The 22692-nt window shown below is 42.9% G+C and overlaps 1 protein-coding gene across 1 annotated transcript in view; it reads left to right on the top strand.

The window, feature by feature from the left end:
* The window catches only part of CRADD (CASP2 and RIPK1 domain containing adaptor with death domain), a 173388-nt gene extending 170644 nt beyond the window's left edge, over positions 1–2744 (top strand). Inside the window, exon 3 of the mRNA XM_034987841.1 lies at positions 1982–2744. Within this exon, the coding sequence (XP_034843732.1) occupies positions 1982–2283 (302 nt within the window). The 3' untranslated portion in view covers positions 2284–2744. The remainder of the gene's footprint in view (positions 1–1981) is intronic.
* Positions 2745–22692: the final 19948 nt, after the last annotated feature.

The raw sequence follows: 22692 nt of genomic DNA, 5'->3' as shown, positions 1-22692 counted from the left end.
GCGCTAGGCATGGAGCCTGCTTGAGATTCTCTCTCCCTTTCTCTGTCCTTTGCTCCCTGCTTGTGCACATGCGTTCTCTCTCTCTCTCTCTCTAAAAAAAAAAAAAAGAAAGAAAAATGATATAGGCAAGAAAAATGATGAGGTATGAGGAAAGGAAGAAGAAATATCAAGTGTTAATTATAGAGCGTTAATGTGAAAATATATAGTTTACCTCTTAAATTTTCATATACTTTTTTCAAAAGCAGCGTTAAATCTTTTGTGTGTGTATATGTGTTGCTGTTGTTGTTTAAATATTTAACTGTAGGTCAAAAAGCCATTTAGTTTTCACTTCTGTTTCTTTTTTTTCTGTTACATTCAAGCAAAATTAAATAACCTTTATGAGAAAAAAAGCTATTAATACAGGATATGTGCCTGAAGAGATGTCCAGAATGATGTTCAACAACTCTAAGTACAGTGGTGGGTTATTGGATGACTTGTTTTCTCCTTTATACTTTTTTATGTTGCTTATACTTTTTTAATGAGCCCACATTTTTGTAAAAGTGCCCATAGTTTTATAAAAGCCATGAAATCATTACCGTTAATATAAAATATTGGTCAGCAGTATTGTCATTATTCTAGTTGCTTCTTAATCATTTAAAAAAAAATTAACAGTTTTGTCTTGACAAACACCAGAAAGAGCCCTTGACAGTATTTTTCCAACTCATGCCTAAGATACTGGCACGAGGCATGTGCAGTGGAAAACATTAGCTGTTCTAATAGGATGTGTTTTGCCTTCTTATTGCATTCATAATCTAAACAATGAGCTGGTGAGTGTGAAGTGGGATTGACTCGGATTCCCGTGATGCTGGTGACAGAAAGTATAGTACAAGTGTAGTGTGGTTTGTTGTACACATGGCTGAATGATGAATATGAAAACCTCACTTCTAGTTTGGGCCTAACCAATAAGCAGCACCAGAATTTTGGGCGTTTGGAGTGCTTCTCAGACTCTGCACTTCCCTACGTTGAACTTCTTTCTTTCTTGAATTTCCCATGGTCTCCTGCCTCCGGGCCTTTGCACAGGCAGTTCCCTCTGCCCAAGGCACATTTCCTTACCTTTCCTTTCATGGGGCTCTTTCTTGTATTCAGGGCTTAGCTTTAGCCTCCTTCCTCTAGAAGGCCTTCTGCATTGTCATGGATGGTGCTTCTTCCTGCATGCCTGAGGCTCGGTGTCAGAGTTCCCGCAGCAGACCGGCCTCGGGAAAACTGGGATCTAGGAAGTGCAAGGTTAGGTTCTCTCATTGCCCTGCCACAGCACATGCTTTTGTCTTCCTCCTCTGGGCTCTGCCAGGGTGGTAACTCTCCTCCTGCTACCTCATGGCCTCTGAGTTTTCTTTTCTTCTCAGCAGGCCTCTTCGGTTCTGCTTCTGTTAGAAACTGCAACTTTGCTTGGTAATGTTCAAAGTTTATCAGGAGAGAGAAGCTGTTCTATTTAGCCCATTTCCCTCCAGCACTAGCCATTCCTGCAGGAGAGAGTGTCACCCCTGCGCCCACAGGCCCATACCGGGGGGGGGGGGGGAACTGGGGCCCAGGCTGGCATTCTTAATTCCCTCTGAACCCCCTGCTTGGCCTCTCTGGTCAAAGAGATGGAAGGGGAGAAAGCATGTTACAAAGCGGGAAGTGCCATGAAACCCTAAACATATATGTTATATATAAAAGACCAAAAAGAAAGATCAAATCATTATCAGTGGGGTTTCTCTGATGGGATTTCTAGTTATTTTTATTTTCTTGTTTTCACATTTTCTGTAATAAACATTTTCACAGACGCTAAATGGCATTTTGTAAGCTCCTATATATGACCTTTTCCTGAACAGCCCCCAAGAAGACTAGGGAGAGTTGGCTCTGCCAGATGAAGCATCGTGCTGTTCTATTCACATTTTTCATCTCTGCCCCCATCTGATGTGTTTGTTTGCTCTTTTCACCCTCATGTCTTTCTTTTCCCCAGATGACCAGATGACTGGGATCCCCCTGCACATCCTCAACAGCTCCCCATCCGACCAGCAGATCAACAAGCTGGCTCAGAGGCTGGGCCCCGAGTGGGAGCCTGTGGTGCTGTCTTTGGGCCTGTCCCAGACGGATATCTACCGCTGTAAGGCCAACCACCCCCACAACGTACAGTCGCAGATGGTGGAGGCCTTCATCCGCTGGAGGCAGCGCTATGGGAAGCAGGCCACCTTCCGGAGCTTGCACAGAGGCCTCCAGGCCGTGGAGGCGGACCCCTTGGTGCTCCAGCACATGTTGGAGTGATGGGGTCTCCCTCCATCAACCCATGGGGGAGTGTGTCCCCAAGTTGCATGTGCAGAATCCTGACTTTCTCCCAGGGCAGGTAGTTTTGGGGGCTTGGGGGGGGGGTCTTTTCTTTTTAATGATCTGTAGATGAAAGGAGAAAATGGGATTTCCAGTTGATGTTACTTGAAAGGCCAGATTACTCAGTAGCTCTACCACATTGACTTGACAATTCATTGTTTTTAGTTGCTTGAAGACTGAATTGTTTTAATTGTGCAGGTTTTAATTGTGTGAGTGCCCTTTAATAAACTGGTAAATCATAATGGCTCCAAAAACATTACTGTCTTACAATATTACATGCAGGTGTCCTATATATATACAGATACATATATATATAAAGCATCTACTTTGATATTGCCTGGGAACTGAACTGTGGACTTTGCTGTTAATGATGATGATAATAAAAAGTGAATTACTCTATATAATGTGGCCTTTCATGAGACAGTATTGTTTGTTTTTCCTCATTTCCTGTAGTACAGAGATTAAGGGTGTAAAAGTCCAGTAGTCCTTTTTTTGAAACAGAATTACTAGTAATAACAAAATGGTTACTTTCTCCAGTCAGGATAAATCGCTCAGACAGGGCGTCTGAATTAAATTTAAGACAGTGAAGCTCTCTGCAAGACCAGTTCAGATACCCGCATGCATCCCTGAGCCCTTCATCTTTAAGAGATTGCTTAAGAAAATCCTGTGTTTAAAGGACTTAGTTGGGGGACAAAAGAGGGTGTGGTCTTTCCGTTGACGTTGTCGTGATTGAAGTGTTACGCTCCTAAGGAGTATGACTTAGTCTTCTGTCTTTCTATTAATGACACATGGTATTTGTCAAATGCTTTACTGTTTTCAAGGTTTTTCATGTACGTGATTTCATTTGGGCCTCACAAAAATCCTACAAAGTAGTTGGGCAAGAGAGGTGAGTCTCCTTCTGTAGTGAGATTAAGTGATTTGCTGGGGGCGAATGAGCTAGAATGTGTCTTTGGAGCCTTGCTTCTTTCCAGCTGCTCCCTGCTGCTTCTCCTCCCCTCTCCCGTGCTCCTCGAAGAAGCTTGAGTCCTGTTCTCCTGTTAGCAGCATTGCCGTGGACAAGCTGCTCCTCTTCTCTAACCCTGCACAAAAGAGGAAATGATTGTCCCCTCCTCCAAGATTTTTGTGATAATTAAGGGAAAAATGTCTGCCCAGGACTCATCTAGTGCCTGGCCCTTAGTCAGCTCTCAGAAGTGGTAACTGTTCATTTGCTGCTGTGGCTGCCCATGGATGAAGTTCACAGGCAGAGCTGGTTAGTGGCTAAAGCTGAGGGCACTGCAGAAGGAAGTGCTGCGACCATGTTCCCTGCCAAGCTTTAACATGTGATGTAATTTACTAACTCTACCATGGGTCCAATCAAGAGAGGGACAGGATGGGGCGCCTGGGTGGCTCAGTCGTTAAGCGTCTGCCTTCGGCTCAGGTCATGATCTCAGGGTCCTGGGATCGAGCCCCGCATCGGGCTCCCTGCTCAGCGGGAAGCCTGCTTCTCCCTCTCCCACTCCCCCTGCTTGTGTTCCCTCTCTCGCTGTGTCTCTGTCAAATAAATACATAAAATCTTAAAAAAAAGAGAGGAACAGGTGAACATTCCCAATTCGTGATCTGTTCTTCAGAATAATTGGGGGATCTATTTCCTAATCCTAACCTAACCCAGGATTTTTTGCAAAGGGAAAAAAAGTGTACTTCTTACCTCTCTCTGTTCTGGGACAAGTGTATAGAATGGTAGAGTTGAACGTGAAGTGACTGCTCCGAAAGGTGACAGTGGCATGTCAATTGCATCCTCTCAGATGTCTGGCAACCATAATTCCCTTGACTAAAAAAGATCAGTTACCTAACGTTCAACGAACAGTTCAAAAGGATGGTCTGCTGGCCTCATCAGCTCTAATTTTCCGTTTTGTAGCCCAGCCATTAATTCATTGTCTTATAAAATTCTCAGACTTTTGGCCCCATCACTGCCCTAGTGAGACTGTACTATGGCATCTTCAGCAAACTGCCTGCCATTCTGAACCTTGAACTTGTTACTTGCTGTTTGTCCCCCTGAGTTTGCTAATAGAGCATTGCTTTGGCTTTTGTTCTCACTGCATTTTTGGCCAAGGGAGTATGGCTGGGCTCTGCTGCATCTGACTAGATGGCATTTTAGAAGTGGCTCTGATGATTAGTTAGTTCATCTTCCCACCATTTGCTTGGAATCGGAATCTATCATGCCAAAGACACTTCAGTGCTCTGTGAGCAGTGAAGGACAATTTGTGATGAACTGGCCCATCATGGGCTGCCAGGGCCAGGAGAGAGCTCTGACTTGTTGCCCTTAATGAGGAGGGTGTCTCCACCGTCAAATGGCAGCTGCACCTGCTGGGCCTGCTCATGTTCTTGCAGAAGATTTGCAGAGTGCAAGAAACAGAGCATCTAAGTCACTACCTCATTTCTGCCTCTGGCTGTGGAAAGTGATGCTGAATGTCGTCTGCCTACCTCCCAGGAGAAATGGGTAGGTGACGTGCCTGCAAGGAGTCCATGTGTTTTTGCCTGGTAGAAGATTCTACAGTTCCAAAGGCTGCCTATCACCAACAGAATCCTGAATGAGTACAGGGCAGCGGCAGAGCATTTGCAAGCACTGTCCAAAAAAATATAAAGTCTTGCTCCACTTTGGTTTGGGATGCACGTGAATGTACATTCATGAGTATGCCCTCTTACTTTTTAAAATCTATAACTTTTATGAATTTTTTCTCAGTACAAAAATAGTGCATGCTCATTATAGCAGTTTAGAAAATACCAATGAGCAAGAATAAAAAAAATTAAAATTACCCTTACTCCATCTTCCAAAGATAACCACTATGACACCCCAGTTTTAGCCAGTTACTTTCCTATGGCTGTATATTCTTTTTATAATGAAAATGAGATTGTATCAAAGCAACTATAGCTATAATAAGTAGTTAATGGATACACAAAATTAAAAGAGGTAGGTATCCACAATCCCAGTTTTCAAAGTATACAAAGTATATACAAAGCTGTAGTAATCAAAAGTATGGTACTGGCACAAAAATAGATACGTGGCTCAATGGAACAGAGTGGAGAGCCCAGAAACAAACCCATGCATATATGGTCAATTAATCTATAACGGAGGAGACAAGAATGTATAATGGGGAAAAGACAGTCTCTTCAACAAATGGTGCTGGGAAAACTGGACAGTTACATACAAAAGAATGAAATTAGACCACTCTCTCACACCATTCACAAAAATAATCTCAAAATGGATTAAAGACCTAAATGTGAGACCTAAAACTCCTAAAAGAAAACATAGGCAGTAAATGTGAGACCTAAAACTCCTAAAAGAAAACATAGGCAGTAATCTCTTAGACATCAACCTTAGATGTCTTAACAACCTTAGCAATGTATTTATGGATATGTTTCCTCAGGCAAGGGAAACAAAAGCAAAAATAAACTATTGAGACTATACCAAACTAAAAAGCTTCTGCACAGCAAAAGAAGCTATCAACAAGATGAAAAGGCAACCTACTGAATGGGAGAAAATACTTGCAAAAGATATATCTGATAAGAAGTAAACATCCCAAATATATAAAGAACACCTACAACTCAATACCAGAAAAACAAATAATCCAATTAAAAAATGGGCAGACCTTAGTAGACATTTTCCTGAAGAAGACAGATGGCCAACAGACACAGAAAAGATGCTCAACATAATTCATCATCAAGGAAATGCAAATCAAAACCACAATGAGATATCACCTCACACTGTCAGAATGGCTAAAATAAAAAAGACAAGAAATAACAAGTATTGGTGAGGATGTGGAGAAAAGGGAACCCTTGTGCACTGTTGGAGGGAATGAAAATTGGTGCAGCCACTGTGGAAAACAGTATGGAGATTCCTCAAAAAACCAAAAATAGAAGTACCATACAATCCAATAATTCCACTTCTGGAAATTTACCCAGAGGAAATGAAAGCACTAGTTTGAAAAGCTATCTGCACCCCTATGTTTATTGCAGCATTATTAACAATAGCCAAGAGATGGAAGCGACCTAAGTGTCTATCCATAGATGAATGGATAAAGAAGAGGTGGCATACATATACAATGGAATATTCCTCAGCCATAGAAAAGAATGAAATCTTGCCATTTGTGACAACATAGATGCAATTTTAGGGTATTATGCTAAGTGAAATAAATCAGACAGAAAAAGACAAATACCGTATAATTTCACTTATATGTGGAATCTAAAAAAGCAAATGAACAAACAAAACAGAAACAGGCTAATATGTACAGAAGAGAAAATGTTGGTTATGGGGTATGGGGAGGGCATGGGTTGGGAGGGCAGGCGAAATAGATTAAGGGGATTACAAGGTATAAACTTCTAGTTATAAAATAACAGCATAGGGAACATAGTCAATAATATTGTAATAACTTTGTATAATGACATATGTTAACTAGATTTATCATGGGGATCATTTCATAATGTGTAAAAACATCGAATCACTATGATGTGTACCTGAAATGAATAGGATATTGTATGTCAATTATACTTCAGTAAAAAAATGGGATTGTATTGCACATGCTGTTTTACAATTGGCTTCCTTTTATTTAACATATAGCTATCTTTCCATGTCATTAAAGATTTTTCTATACCAGTGATTTTCATTGTCCTTTGTGTTTGGAGCATACTTTCAAGTCCTATAATTTTCGGCAGCATGTTTGAAGAAATGAAAAAGACTCTAACTACTGAATGTAAAAATGTCTTTCGCTGTAAAAACCTCCACCATTTTCCCACTGTTTGCCTTACCCCCCCTTTAGAACCCTGTCCTTGCTTGAGTAGAGCTTTTTGCTGCTCCTACTACCGTTCACTCATATCCTGAAAAAGCGAAGTTGAGCACTTTCCCATAAACATTCTGGGCTTAATCTGAGCTTTTTATTTATTCCTCACAGCAGGAAGCCTTCTCCACTGCTCTGTGTAACCCACTCAGCTCCGTGTGCCATTTCTACCAGCATGTGCGTTCCTTCCGGCGGCCGATGGGAATTGGGGTGTGTGGCTGCCCTTCTCCACCGTCACGATTAGCGGCGGTGTGCCGTGCCCGCATGGACATGCATCATCGTTTGTTAACCACTTTCCTGTCACATGAGAGGGATCTTTAGGTGGTTTTTGCTTTGTCACTTTTATAAGCAGTGATGTGATGCAAGGGAGTTCCTTGTTGCTAAATGTTTACGTTCAGCTGAAGTTACAATGAGCTGGATCCCTCTTTTGTTTAGCTCCAGACTTATTTAAATTTTATTATCAATTAGTTTTATTATATAGCAAACTGCCCCAACATGTGTTGGCTTAAAACTTGGTTCACAATTCTGGGAGCCAGTTGGACGGTACTGATGTGGGTCAACGTGGCGAATCTCTGCCGGACTCATGCATCTGTGGTCAGCTGACGGGCTGGCTGAGGCTGGCTGATCCGGGATGGCCTCGCTTGCATGCCTGGCAAGTGGCATGCTGTTTGCCTGCTGCAACAGAGGTGTCTCGGTCACACGACTCTACCCATAAAGTTTGCCCTGCCTTCTTCACTTGGCAGTGGTGGCTGGGGTCCCATGGGCAGCAAGAGGCAAACCCCAATGGGCAAACACTTTTCAAGTCTCTGTTTGCCTCCCTTTTGCTAATATTCTGTTGGCTGAAGGGAGTCCTAAAGCCAGCACAGCATCAGTGTGGGAGGGCTCTACTGAAGAGCATTGGGAGAGGGAGGGCAATAATTTGGGTACAGTTTTTGCAATCTACTATGGTCAATATTTTAAAATTGAGATTTCTTGGTCCTATCGAAAAACCTAGTTTGGCTACTCTGGATCCCCCTTGTCACATTGCAATAATGGGCAGGTCCCTTGCAGAGTGCCACCATCCACGCGTTGGACAGAAAGTACACTTCTTAGCCAGCTCCTCTGTCTGCTGCGTTACCTGCTGAGCCCCCACAGACATTTACACCTACGGCCTCTAGGCATACAGCCAGGAGGATTCTTAGGATATACTCATAGAAGTAGAACTGCCCAGTTTATTTATTTTATTTTTTTCTTTTTTTTAAAGACCTTATTCATTTATTTGACAGAGAGAGACAGCGAGAGCAGGAACACAAGCAGGGGGAGCGAGGGAGAGGGAGAAGCGGGCTCCCCGCTCAGCAGGGAGCCCGATGCGGGGCTCCATCCCAGGACCCTGGGCCCACGACCCGAGCCGAAGGCAGACGCTCAACGACTGAACCAACCAGGTGCCCCAGAACTGCCCAGTTTAAAGTTGCACATATTTTTAAAAACTACTTTGACTTTATAAAACTTTTTTAAAAAAGATTTTATTTATTTATTTGACAGAGAGAGAGCGAGAGCAGGAACAGAAGCAGGGGGAGTGGGAGAGGGAGAAGCAGGCTTCCTGCCGAGCAGGGAGCCCGATGCGGGGCTCGATCCCAGGACACCGGGATCATGACCTGAGCCGAAGGCAGATGCTTAACGACTGAGCCACCCAGATGCCCCGACTTCCTAAAACTTTTTTTTTTTTTTAAAGATTTTATTTATTTATTTGAGACAGAGAGAATGAGAGACAGAGAGCATGAGAGGGAGGAGGGTCAGAGGGAGAAGCAGACCCCCTGCCGAGCAGGGAGCCCGATGCGGGACTCGATCCAGGGACTCCAGGATCATGACCCGAGCCGAAGGCAGTCGCTTAACCAACTGAGCCACCCAGGCGCCCTTCCTAAAACTTTTTAAAAATTATTTTAAAAACTACTTTTGCTTGGGCAGAATATATGGGTTGGTTTTAAATGCCAGTTAATCTCCCCAAACTTCAATGGTCCCTGAGGAAGTTCTTGCTGGGGCACACACACGTGCAACTGAGGCAGTAGAATGAGTCTGTCTTCATCCCTTTCTCTGGAGAGTTCTCCGGAACTGGTAGTTTTGGAAAGAGACTCCCCTCATTCAGTTATTCAGCAGATACTTATTGAGAAGTTACTATAAGCCAGTCACTCTGCTAGGTGGGGAAGAAAGAAGATGACCAAGAAATACACAGTCCTCCAGGAACTCACTGTTTGGCCGATGAGCCCAATGTGGATTGGATCTGTAATCACAACATGGTACAATAAGGTCCATGCCTGAATGCCTAGTCTGTGGGAACACAGAAGAGAAACAATTCATCCTGCCTTGATTCAGAGGTGGGAGGCCTGGGGCATACTTGCATGAGGCTCCCTCACTTGGACACATCTCTATGCCATTTTCCTCACATGTAATACAAGGTATGATAACCATACCCACCTATGGTTACAGTGAGGATACAGAAAGCTTATAACAGTGTCAGGCACAGAAAAATATTTCACCAAATCATTGAGCTGAATTATTTTAGCTATGAGGGTTTTTCTTATACTCTTCACCCTGCCAGGGCCCTAAGAAGTATGAAGGTCAGAATCACCTTTTCCTGTTGTGATTTGCAGTATGGAAATAGAAAGTGCATGGTCCTTCAGTACTTTTACCAGGACTCTGAAAATAAGGAATATGAACTGGTAAGCCAATTCAGAGCATATTCAGAATTGGGATGGGATTCTGATCTAACATGTGACTGTCATTAAATGAATCCCTACAAACATTGAGCTACCGATTTGTGTAAGCTACCAGAGATAGAAAGATAAAGAAGACATAGATCCTGCCCTGTAGGATCATAGCCTGCTGGGGAGACAAACATAACAGCTGGCAATCATGATACTGTGTGGCCAGCTCAGAGGAGGGAGCAATTAAGTTGGCCACAGAGGAGGTGGCACCTCAATGGGGCTTTCATAAGTTCTGCCCAAGTTAGTATGTTGGTTCCTTTGGGGGACACTAATGCATATGGACCCCAGAATTCCACTTAATTTATTTATTTGATATCCAATTTGACAAATAGCACTTCTTGCCATGGGTCTACAAGATGCTTCCATGGTGCTGTCAAGGGAATCTTATTTATAGACTAAGTGGCCCATATTATCCAATTCTGTACATCGAGACAACAAGACATTGAGAAACATGTGGTTTATTTATCCACAGTAGAATTGGATCTGGCTTCAGATTTTAGATATCAGGCATATTTGGGGGGGTTCTTTGTGCCATTCCTAGCCCTTAGTTCTTCCTCTGAAAGACGCACAGATTAAAATTAGATGTTGCTGGCATAGGTGGAATATTTTTAATGTAATTACTGCCTGTTTACTTCTTAGAATCACAAACAGAGCTTAGAAGAACAGGGATGTCTATCTTGTTGGCATTTACTGTTTTTGTAGGAAAATTAAAGTCTCACAAAGACACAGTTCAGTGAGCCAATTAACCCTTGTTTGTTAAAATTATATAAAATATATGGCAATGATTCTGAAAGCTATTATTAATTCAAAACATAGGCCATGAAATCCGGGTTTGAGTACTTAAGAAGTAAAAAATAGACCCAACGTCTTGATAATATTTATATTCATTTCATTTTCACATTCTGTCTCTGGCCAGTGCTGTTTTTAGTGTCAGATTACATTCCTAATGGAGAATATTTGTGGAAAATATTTGCTATAGTCTGAATGCTTATGTTCCCCCCACCCCCATTTATATGTTGAAATTCTAACCCCCAAAGTTGAGGATCTTAGGAGATGGGGCCTTTGGGAGGTAATTAGGTCACCAGGGGGGAGCCCTCATGAAGAGACCCCACAGAGCTTCCTAGCTCCTTCCTCTGAGCCAGGATACAGTGAGAAAACCCGAGCTCTAAACCAGAAGAGGTCCTAGAACATGACCATGCTGGTGCCTTGCTCCTAAACTTCCCAGCTTCCAGAATTGTGAGCAATAAATTTTTGCTGTTTATAAACTACTCAGTCTGTGGTATTTTGTTATAGCAGCACAAACAGACTGAGACAATATAAAATGGATTAGATCAAATAATTATTATTCTTTCTTTTGGTGACATATAACCTCCTTCTTGTCAGCTTCTAGGAGATGAATTGATTTAATCAGGACTTTGCTGATACCACAGTCTTTGGCATGACTTCTTGGCTCATTGCTGATCCCAGGAAAAGACTGAGTGCCGACAAATGAAGTAAGTCAGTCCATTCATAGACTGGTGGTGAACTTAGTGCCTCTGGCTGTCATGGCCAAGGATGAGGGGGATCTGTCTAGGGAATAGTTCTTTGAAGGCTCAGAGTATCTGTAATAGGTGGTGGTTCTTACGCAGGTAGGGGGCATAGATCCCTTTAAGAATGTGAAAAGCCTGTCAAATATGCAGGAAGAATGCAGGCTTCTTTGTGGAATCATTCTTTTAAAAAATGCACGCGTACACACATACACACCACAACACTTGGCATTTAATTTTTAGGAGATTCCCACTACACCTGAATCCAGTTCACTCATCCCGAGAACCCTAAGTCTGTAGGGTCCCCGGCATCAGACTTCATCAGCATCTAGGCCTGACTAGTCACTTTTTGGTTTTGTAGAGTATACGGAAGATTGGCGTCCAACAGAATGAAGTTCAATGTTTCTGTTGGATTTCACTAGCATATAATTCCTGGTATGAAGGGCTAACCATGGTATTGGAAGGAAGGTGAAACCATTTGTCTAAACCCTGATCTTTATACAGCTGATCACAGATCTTCTGTCCTATGGGAAGACAGGCAGGTAAAGGGCTTGCAGACATGAAATGTATGACAATCTCTAGCTTCTAGGAGCTTTCTGCCTTCAGCCCATCTCTACAGTACCAGGGATCCTAGACAGGAAAGGACTGAGACTTTTGTGCCCAGCACACTGGGAATAATTGTTTTCAGGGGGAAGTTATATAGAGCCTCATCTACTTTATATACTGGGAAATTATTTCTGACAATATCTTTTTGTCCAGCCATCTGCTTGGATCAAGTTTCTGCCAGCCTCTGGAAGAAGTAATTATTCCCTGCTCTGAAACTGAACTCCATGCTGGCTGTCTGCTGAGGGAGTGGACACTTTGGTTGTCTGTTTTCTATTGTCAAGGGTTCTTTTGTCACTTACTATTGTCAGCTGCTGATTTTCCAACAAACACTATCTTTGAGGCTAAAAATAAACCCTCCCAACACAAGTCCTCTCTTTATGATAATGTGAAAGACTAAATAGAGCAGTCAATTGTGGATATAATTTTATTCAGGCTATCGCAATAGAGGGAACATTTATTAATGAGAAATGTCTCAAAGAAAAGGAAGGAGGCCTGAGTTTTATAGAGGCAAGTAAACAAGGGAGTCATCCACAAGTCTTACGGGAATCACGAGGAAAGATAGAGGTGGGTCTTATCTCGGAGTATGGGAAGGCTGGGTTGTCCTTTGTGGTGGTTAGCTATTTCTTGAAACGCAAAAGGCTGGGGGGATTTCTCAACCTCCAGTGCTTTCAGGGAGCACAGAGTTCAGACAAAGTTCAACATTGTCAAAAGTCACATCTTTTTTTTTTTTTTTAAGATTTTTTTTATTTATTTATTTGAGACAGAGAGAATGAGAGACAGAGAGCATGAGAGGGAGGAGGGTCAGAGGCAGAAGCAGGCTCCCTGCGGAGCAGGGAGCCTGATACAGGACTCAATCCCGGGACACCAGGATCATGACCTGAGCCAAAGGCAGTCGCTTAACCAGCTGAGCCACCCAGGCGCCCAAAAGTCACATCTTTTTAACTTTCAAGAGCCTAAAGCAAATTTGGAAGAAAAAAATTGTTTTTGTAAGGTTTGGGTGTGAGGTAAAATCAGAATTCTGGCATCTTGACTGCCTGTTCTAGAAAAGACACTTAAGCTGTCTCCTCATTTGATTTGGCCAAAGAAAAATGAATGGCCTGCATGACCAAAGCTTAAGAAAAGGAAAAGAAGCAAAGCTATTATGACTTTCCTAGAGACATAGAGAACCCATGGAACAATTTTCAATTTGTACCAGTCATGGGAACTCTGTGACTTACAAAAATTAATCAGCATGTATGTTTTGAGCACCTGCTGTATGCCAGGCATGGATAAAGATGCTGGGCATACAGCAGTCAGTGTACCAGTCCAAAATTTCTCCCCTCGTGGAGCTCCCTGCTACAGAGAAGAAGAATGCACAGAGGGACAGTGAGAGCCAGAGGAAGGGGCTGTGCAGTTTTTCAAAAAGTTTGGTCCGAGAAGTTTCCGTAAGACGGTAACAGGAGTAAAGCCCTGAGGAAGTGAGGGAGGGAGCCGTGCTGAGGCCTGAGGGAATCTTTTGGGTGGAGGGAAGGGCCAAGTGTGAGGGCCTGAGATGGGAACTTGCCAAACATTTGCAAAGAATAGCAAGGAGGCCAGAGTGGCTTGAGTGCAGCGGGCAAAAGAGCAAGTAGTCGGGGCTGAGGCCGGAGAGTCGTGGGAAGCAGAGGATAGATAGTCTGATGGGCCATCGTAATGACGTTGGCTTTCACTCAGGGTAACTTGGGAAGCCACTGGTTGACTTTTGGCAGAGACATGACATCGTCTAATTTCTATTTTCAAAGGCTCACTCTAGCTAACATTTTAAGAGGGCTGAAGGGAAACACTAAAGAGGCTACTGTGCCTTTCTCGAGAAGGTGGGGGCTTGGATCAAGATGGTCATGGTGAAGTATAGTGAATGTGTGATGTGCTGCTCAGCTCCCCTTCACGAAAGAAAGATTGATTCCTCCAGCAGCTGGGAGGCCCCTAGCTAATGGCTTTTGGCTGTCAGCCGTCTTCAAGAATTGCCTCCTCTGAAGAGAGCCGTTGTGCCCAATGGCATTCCCCCTTCCCAGGGCAGTCTGCATCCAGTGACCTGTCAGTAAGGTGTATAAAGGCCTGGTGCCTCACCTCAATTCAAGACAATTCCCAAGGGCTGTCCTAGCTCAGAGCTCCTTGTGCAGGCAGTGCCCATTGTGACCGAATCACAGCCCAACTTTTCCTTCTGCCCAAACCTGTTTGCTTCCCTCCTCAGGCGTGGTGGATCCCAGGAGCACTCCCAGATAAGCTTCCTGCCCACTGAGCTCCATCTCAGAGTCAGCTTCCAGGGGGACATAACCTGTGACACGGAGAGGGGAGCAGTGGTCAGAAATATATTCTGAACATATTTTGAAGGTAGAGCCAAGTGGATTTGCCGATGGATTGGATGTGCTGTTAAAAGTAGAAAAAAAAATCAATGATGAAACACTGAGATTTTTGTCCCAAACAAACAAAAGGATGGAATCACTATGAACAGATACGAGAAAGACCATGGGAAAGGCAGGGGTTTTGGGGGTTGGTGAGGAAGGTAGGGAATATAATAAATAAAAATAAACTCTTAAGATTCATGTAGGTAAAAGGTCAAGTTCCATTTCCAGGAGGACAGTCTTAACTTTGACTTTGAATACTCCCAACATTATACAGTTTTAGATAGAATCTGTTGTAGTAGACGTTTCACTTAATTTGAGGAATGTGAGAGCAATTAAACATAAAAAATGTGAATGCATATTTTCAACCATTACACAATGGTTGCTAATTCATAGAGACAGAGAGAGTCGAAGTAGTTTTATAAGGGAACAAAGCCAGCCTTTGTTCATTGGCACATCCACCAGGATATGTACCAAGAAGATGTTTGGTTTTTTTTTCTGTAAGGCCCTTATAATTTATAATACAATAACAGGCTCCCATGAGAAGTTGAAAAGAAGCAAAACTGCTTACAAGCTGTATATATCACACACCCAGACAAAAATCCCAAGGCAACATGGTAGTAATCACAATGACATGACACCACCTTGTACAGATAGAGCTCTAAGAAAACTCACAGTGAAAAGAAAGTCTACTGTAGAGCACAACAGGTAGAACATGAATCTTGAGCTGGTCCTTGACAGAGTAGAGAGTAAGTAGAAAGGCTTGGGAAGGGTGTTTCTAGAGGAAGGAGGAATGTGAGAGAAGGCCCAGAAGTGAGGATGGGTAAGACAGAGACTAGCAACAGTTGTGATGAGTCTGCCTCCCAAGAAGATTACATCAATTGGGTAAAGTGGGGAAAGTCAGCTAACTTCTAAAACCAGGCAAGGAGTTTGGAGTCCTCCTTTTGATTACTAAGGGAACAGAAGTAATTTTCTCAAAACTTTTAAGGTGCCAACATGCATTGTGAATCTCCAAAATGGAAATGGGCGGTATTTCCCAAACTTAATTGACATTGGAAGCTTTTTTCCATGATACCACCTGTTACCATCTTTGGGAAGATTGATTCTACAGGCATATGGAGGCAGATGACACTCAAACATGGAGTGTGCTGGGAAAACTAGTGGCTCAAAGCTGCCAAAAGTAACCAAGATTTTTAAAGGACACGGACAGTATTTTGGGTGGTGTGCAAACAGCATTAATTCATTCTCATCCTCTCGCAATTCATCCTCACCGTTCGCAGCATATTATGGGCCACTTGGAAAGAGGTTTGTGGTTCTCCGGGCCTTCTTTTCCTGCCTTAGTGATTGATAAGTCTGTCATGTTTTTTAATTGTACGACCCTTGTATTCTTGCAAGATACCTTCCTGGCTTGCTGTCACTGCATTTAGTTCAGGCGGGAGGTTGTGCTGCCTGTTCTTCAGCAGGCAGTGGGCTCTCTGGTCATTGTCAGATGCCAGGTGGCACCTGTAAGACAAGCAGGAAGGAACTGCTCTTGCCCCATGACAGCAGCCCCAAGCCAGAAGGCTCTGTCTATAGCCCCAGGCCTTCGCGGTCTGTCCCCACTCTTGCCAGGACTTTCTGTGTCTTCGCTCTCTTCCCATTTGGGTTCTCCTTTGCTTACTCTGGTGCCTCTCACTGTAAGCCACTTAGAAATTGAACTTGACTCTTTCTTCTCTTCCTTCTGTAGATCAAAAATGTCTGAAAATAGCTTGGTGTTTTGTCTGTTGGTTTTGTTTCTAATGGAGCCTCTGTCAAGTCTATAGGAGTAGTTGTCAGCCGGGGGAAGGGGTGGGGGGGTGGTACTACACCCCCCAGCCCTTTACCATGTGGCATTTGGAAATGTTTGGAGGCATTTGTGGGGGGGGCTTGTCCCCAGGCATGGGGGGGGGTACTGCTGCCATGTCATGGGTAGGGGCTGTGCATAGTGTGGGAGGTCGCCCTCCACAATGCAGAGCTGCCTTGCCTGAAATGCCAGGGACGTCCCCAATGGGAACCACTGTAAGCTTCCCAAACTGCAGTCATTTGAGTCCCATTTGGATAATTTTCAGTTTCGAATGTACCACCAATGCCATTCTTAGTTTAATATTTTTTCTTTGAATTAACTCATTTAAAAAATCTTTCAGCAATAATATGTTTAAAAAAACATAATAGTATGTTTAAAAAATAAAAAATAGTATGTTTAAAAAAATAGTATGTTTATATATTTTACAGTACTCATAGAAATAAATACCTAACACTTCATTAGTAACACATACATGAAGTTTGGGAAATACTGGGCCCTTCTTATACCTTGTTGGGTGCTTGAAGGGAGCATTAGCCCTGCATTCATTCTCTCTTCTGAACTATGAAGGTTTAAGCAAGTGCAACTGATGGACTCCTTAGAATGGGCCTTCTAAGGGCAAGGGCCATGTCCCATGTTTAATGTCCCATAAAGGTCATTTATTTTATATAAAGAAGAAGTCTGTTCCACTGCCAATGACGGCATTCTTGACCCAAGCCCGCTGTCTCTTTGCTGGTTGCAAAGTCATAGGATAAAGGTGAGGATTACTTGGCATTTGCCTCCTTGGATTGTCAGCTCCGTGACTTTCCTAATGCAAAGTCAGGCACAAGCTTCGTGATTAATGAGTCTCGGTGAATGAATGAAAACCTGAACAAATGAATGTATGCTTACCCATCACCACTAGACAAACCATGGGGCACTGTAAATGTTACTGTCACTGAGTAAAAAAAAAGGCTTGCACGTGTTTCTTGGGCAAGTTCCATAACTTCTCTGCTTCAGATTCATTACCCCTGAAACAGGGATAATGGTACCACCCTGGCGGCACTGACATGAGGAGTCCCTGGGATCAGATTTGTGAAGTGCCTAGAGCAGCGTCAGGCATAGAATAAATGTTACAGAAATATTCGATGATGAATGAATCGTGTCTGTCTTGGACTTAGGTATTCAGTATTCGTGGAAAGAGGGAATCAACAAATGCTGGGTCGCAATGTTCCTACACCCACATCCTTGCTGCGGAGCAGTTCCCGCAGGCAGCCACAACCCCTGAAGGAGAGCATCCCAGGCTCCGGTGAGGGGTCCTGCTGCAGTCCTCAGCACAGAAAGAACTCTCCAGAACAGGTAACCCAGGGTGAGGCGCCCCTTCCCTCCACCTCATTATAGGCTGCACCAAAGCTGTGTCCTGATTTACTCGAGGCGATGCTAGAACATATCCAGTGAACTAAATTCCTGCTCCGTCTCAATGGACTCGTTCCACGGGAACACCATATTCACCTACACAGAGCCCAGAGGTGGAAGGGAGACAAGAGAGAGAGGGATCAGGGCACGGAGAGAGTTTCTGTCGTGAACCAGGCACAGGGAAAGTGATCTCAAGTGTTTTGTGTCACTTCATCCTCTGACAACCTCAGCAGCCAGGATTTTAGCCTGATTTCCCTTATTTTACAGGTCAGAAACCTGGTGCTCCAGGCAGCTAACTAACCCGGCCAACGTCACTCACTACAATACATAGCATTGCCAAAATTTGAACTGATACCCACCTGAGTTGGTTTTTTTTTTAAACCCCCCAAGGTACAGCCGAGGGCCCGGAATGACCATGTCAGCTTCATACTAAAATGTTTCCAGCCCACCTGCTGGATCTTTGGTGTCAACACCTTTCTCCTGTCATTAGGACAGAGATTAGGTGAGCGATGTTCATGAAATAGGCGTGCTTTAACCGCTCCCCCTGCGCCGGCCATGAAGTCATGGAACGTAGCAGCAAAGGGAGGTTGCAGTTACTGCCCGTGGGATTTCATCAAAAGCCAAGATCATCCTGGCTGAGACAGTCGGCAGGCAGGGCATGGGTCGGCTGTGAATAGAGCATTTGTCTCATTGGCTGCAGGAAAAGGACTCTATTCATAACCTTCTCCTGATAGCCTTTTGTACGAGAAAGTGTAGGAAAAGCCAGATTCTCTGCAAGAAGGGACCTGTTCCTGTTCTCTGAGCATGGGGATTCCATATTCCATTCCTGGCAATCCTGATTTTAGATAAATGGGTTACATTTTCTTTCTCCCACAATTATGGGGGCAGCACTAAGAAGTTGTCTTAGTATCTGAGTGTACTGGGTAGCAGTCTGACTTGATCTAGCTAAATGGAATCCGAGCTCCTCCTTGCCTTCACTAAAGAATCTCTTTGCTCTCTGTCCTCACCCCAAAGCCTTCCTTCTGTCTCTAGGGAGTAGACTCCAAAACTGTTTCCAAAGTGAAATGTCATTAATATACTCTACCCTCTGAGGAATAATCCTCCTGCCTTTCATAGCTGACTGTGACTGCATCCGGCCTCCCAAACAGCTTACCTGATTAAATCACCCACAGGATTGGGAAGTGACCTATCATCTGAATTTGTTAATTCCAGCAAAGATTATGTGAAGTTGACATTGGTAAGTCTCAAGTTTGGGCTCCGTGTAATGATCTGAGGCATTCCCTTCCTGGCCCCGTTGACCATGAGGTAAACAGATCTCCAACCATGGTGGTCTCCCTTGCCGTGGGAGGGATTATGCTCAGGCAGAAATGACCCCAGTATTCAAGACTCGTGGTGAGTGTTTCAGGCACAAACCCACATGGATGCATCTTCACTGCTCCAATCTCCAGTTGGCACTTGTAAGAACCTCTTCCCTCCCATGTGCAAGCTAGTGGGCGTCCCACATCAAGGCACCTTGGTTTCCTCTTCTTCAGACTCTACATCTCACACGCCACCTCAAACTTTCCTGCTCTTACCTGGTTCTTTCATTCATTCACTCACTCATTCGTTCATTCAACAAATATTTTTTTGTGGCACCTATAATATGCCAAGCACTGGTGAGGGATATCATAGTGAACTAAACAAGCATACATCCTGTCCTCATGGAGCTTACCATCTAGTGAAAAGTTATAAGATACAACAAGTGGTAACAAGGAAAACATCAGTGAGCTATGGGAGCATACTGAAAGGAGGCCCACTCTCACCTGGGTGTCAGAAGGTTCCTGTGAGGACACTCTGGTTCCCCACTCTCTGCCTCAGTGCCTCAGGCCTGGTCCCGGAGTTCTCTCATCGGTTAGCCTTCCATTTTGATGGCTCAGTTGGACCATTTATTTCACTTTCGAGTTCTTCTCTCCAAGATGCCACCTCTCAGTAATGCCCCTTTATTCTATGAACCACAGCCAAAGATGACAGGGTGAAGGCTATCAGAGATTATTTTACAAATGTTAGTCAGTGACTATGGAAATGGGGAGAAAAAGGTTGACATGAGACACAACAGCTTGTAACCTGGAAACATTACTGTAAATTCGATGTGCCAGTTCTAGAGCACTGGTAACAAGGTGCCATTTCTTGTGCCCTGGCCCATCACCCTACTCAGGCAGTACATACTGTCCCAGCCTCTACATCCAGGACCCCAATATTCTAAGAGGTGGTGTCATATAATATTATTTCACTTGCCTCTAGTTTGCCTAGGAATTAGTTTAAGAGTGTTGTTTCATTTGTTTGCTAATTCAAAAAAAGTAGTTATGCCAATGGGTCAGGTGCTGTGCAAGGCAGTGGAGGGGGCTATGGTGACAAGACATGAACAGCGTCTTGCTCAATGCAGCTCGTGTCTATGTCCCAAAGTCAAATGAACAACACATCAGGACATCAATGGAGATGCTACCACACTGAAGGGGCATCATGTTGAGGCCAACTCGCGTGGCCCAGACTTTACAAAAGCCACAGTCCACGCTGCCACCATAGGGTATTGGCAGGAACTTCCAGAACTTTCCACCTGCTCTTCAGTCACTTGTTATTTCATTTTTACTTTTATTGAGGTAATGCGATTCTATAAAGAGTCAAATAGTCTTACACAACTGAGTACAAAGAACATCCCTTGACCATCCACTTCCCTCATTTAAAAGTCCACCAGGGAAACCACTTCAATTTATTTAGCTGTTTCATTTTGGATTTACCATATCTCTTAATAGCTGCTACCCCTTGATTTTTTTATGACAATTATATTGAGGTATAATTCATGTACCATGAAATTCACCCGTTTAAATAATTGTACAATTCATTGATTTTTTTACTGTATTCACAGAGTTATGCCACCATCACCACTGTGTAATTATAGAACATTTTCAATACCCCAAAAGAAACACCAAACACATTAGCAGTCACTCCCCATTTCCTCTGCCCCCAGTCTCGAAAACCACTAATCTACCTACTTTCTCTATGGATCTGCCTATTATGGACATTTCATGTAATGGAATCATGCAGTATGTGACCTTTGTGTCTGGCTTCTTTCACTTAGAGTAATGTTTTCAGAGGTCATCCGTGTTGTAGCACATGCCAGTAATTCATTCCTTTTTGTAATTGGGTGATATTCCATTGTATGGATATACCATTTTTTGTTTATCCATTCAATAGTTGATGGACATTTGGGTTGTTTCTATTTTTGGCTATTATGAAGAAAGCTGCTATAACATTTGTGTACAAGTTTTTGTGTGGACCTGTTTTTAATTGTCTTGGGTATATGCCTAAGAGTGGAATTGCTGAGCCACTGATTTTTCAAGCTTTGGGCATTATCTACTGGCTTCTCACTGTGGAGTCACTATGGAGACATCTTACCTTCCATTACTACCTCTCCCCCACATACACACTTCCTATCCTTCATTCTCCCAATGTTTATAACATAATTTTGATTGGATTGATATTAATATGATAATATAAATGTTAAAATATGATTAATTTTCCTTAAGGAACTTTTGGTTTTACCTGGAGTTATTTGTCTTGTTTGTTTATTTTCTATGTATTTATCACCAATTCATCTTTATTTATTTATTTTTTAAAGATTTTATTTATTTATTTGACAGAGAGATAGAGAGACAGCTAGAGAAGGAACACAAGCAGGGGGAATGGGAGAGGGAGAAGCAGGCTCCCGGCCGAGCAGGGAGCCCTATGCGGGGCTCAATCCCAGGACCCTGGGATCATGACCTGAGCCGAAGGCAGACACTTAACAACTGAGCCACCCAGGTGCCCCTCACCAATGCATCTTTAAACTCTTCCTCAGGAGTTTCATTTCCTCTCCAAATATTCATGCATTAGGCATTCTATCAATTTCATCATCCTAAGTTTCTCTCAGAGTCTTTTGACTTGCTCCAATCTAGACTAGTTGTTCTCTAGACCTGTAGCATGGCTGTTATCCTGAGATTGCCCTTCAACAACACATAAGGGGTTTCTTTCACCTCTCTCTTGTGTTGAGTTCCTTTTGTCCTAGATCCCATATCTTTCTCTCTCTTGTTTCACTCCCTTATTTTTGTGGGATAGCTCCTCCAGTTGCATCCTGAAAACATTACGTAGTGTATGTTGTGTCAGAACTTGCCTATCTGAAAAGGCTTTATATTATTTAATTATTGCTAATTTTGTTTTTATTAATTTTAATTTTTGCTAGTTTCACTTGGTGTAAAATTCTATAAAATTCATTTTTCTGCAGAATTTTTTCTAGTTTCCAGGACAGTTGCTACTGAAAAGATCCAAGCCATTCTGATTTTTTTTGGTCAGAATCTAACCAGTTTTTTACTCTCTAGAAGCTTTTAGGATTTTCTCTTTGACTCAAGTATTCTTAAATTTTAAAAAATGATATATTTTGACTAATGTATCTTGTTCATTTTGCTGGACACTTGATGGTCTCCCTTTATCTGGCAATATCATTCAGTTCTAAGAATTTTTCTTGAGTTATTTCTTTAGTGATTTTATTTCCTCCACTTTCTTATTATTTTTTCCTATTTCTGTGACTCATATTATTTGGATATTGAACTTCCTGACTTGGTCCTTAAATGTTCTCATCTTTTCTCTCCTTTTTTCTGTCATTTTGTTATCCTTTGGAAGGTTTTGTCAAATTTTTCTTCCAACCTTTTTATTTTATTTTTTAAATTAAAAATTTTTTTGTTTTATTTTTGAGAGAGAGAGACAGAAAGAGTGAAAGAGTGTTTGTGTGGGGGTAGGGCACAGGGAGAGGGAGAGAAAGAATCTTAAGCAGGCTCCATGCCCAGTGTGGAGCCTGTTGCAGGGCTTGATCTCACAGCCCTGAGATCATGATGTGAGCCAAAATCAAGAGTCTGACACTTAGCCAACCCACCCAGGCACCCAAATTTTTCTTCCAACCTTTTAATCAGATTTTTAGTTTACGCCGTATTTTAAAATTTCTAAGACTTTTTTTGTTTTATGAATGCACCTTTTAAAACATCATCCTATTGCTTCATGTTTTTGATATATCCTTTTAGCTCT

This window comes from Mirounga leonina, unplaced genomic scaffold, assembly GCF_011800145.1.
Source record: "Mirounga leonina isolate KUSES-001 unplaced genomic scaffold, KU_Mleo_1.0 Mir_418, whole genome shotgun sequence".
In the NCBI taxonomy this organism is placed as follows: domain Eukaryota; kingdom Metazoa; phylum Chordata; class Mammalia; order Carnivora; family Phocidae; genus Mirounga; species Mirounga leonina.
The sequence above is the reverse complement of the archived record's forward strand: the minus strand, read 5'-3'. Positions and strand labels throughout refer to the sequence as shown.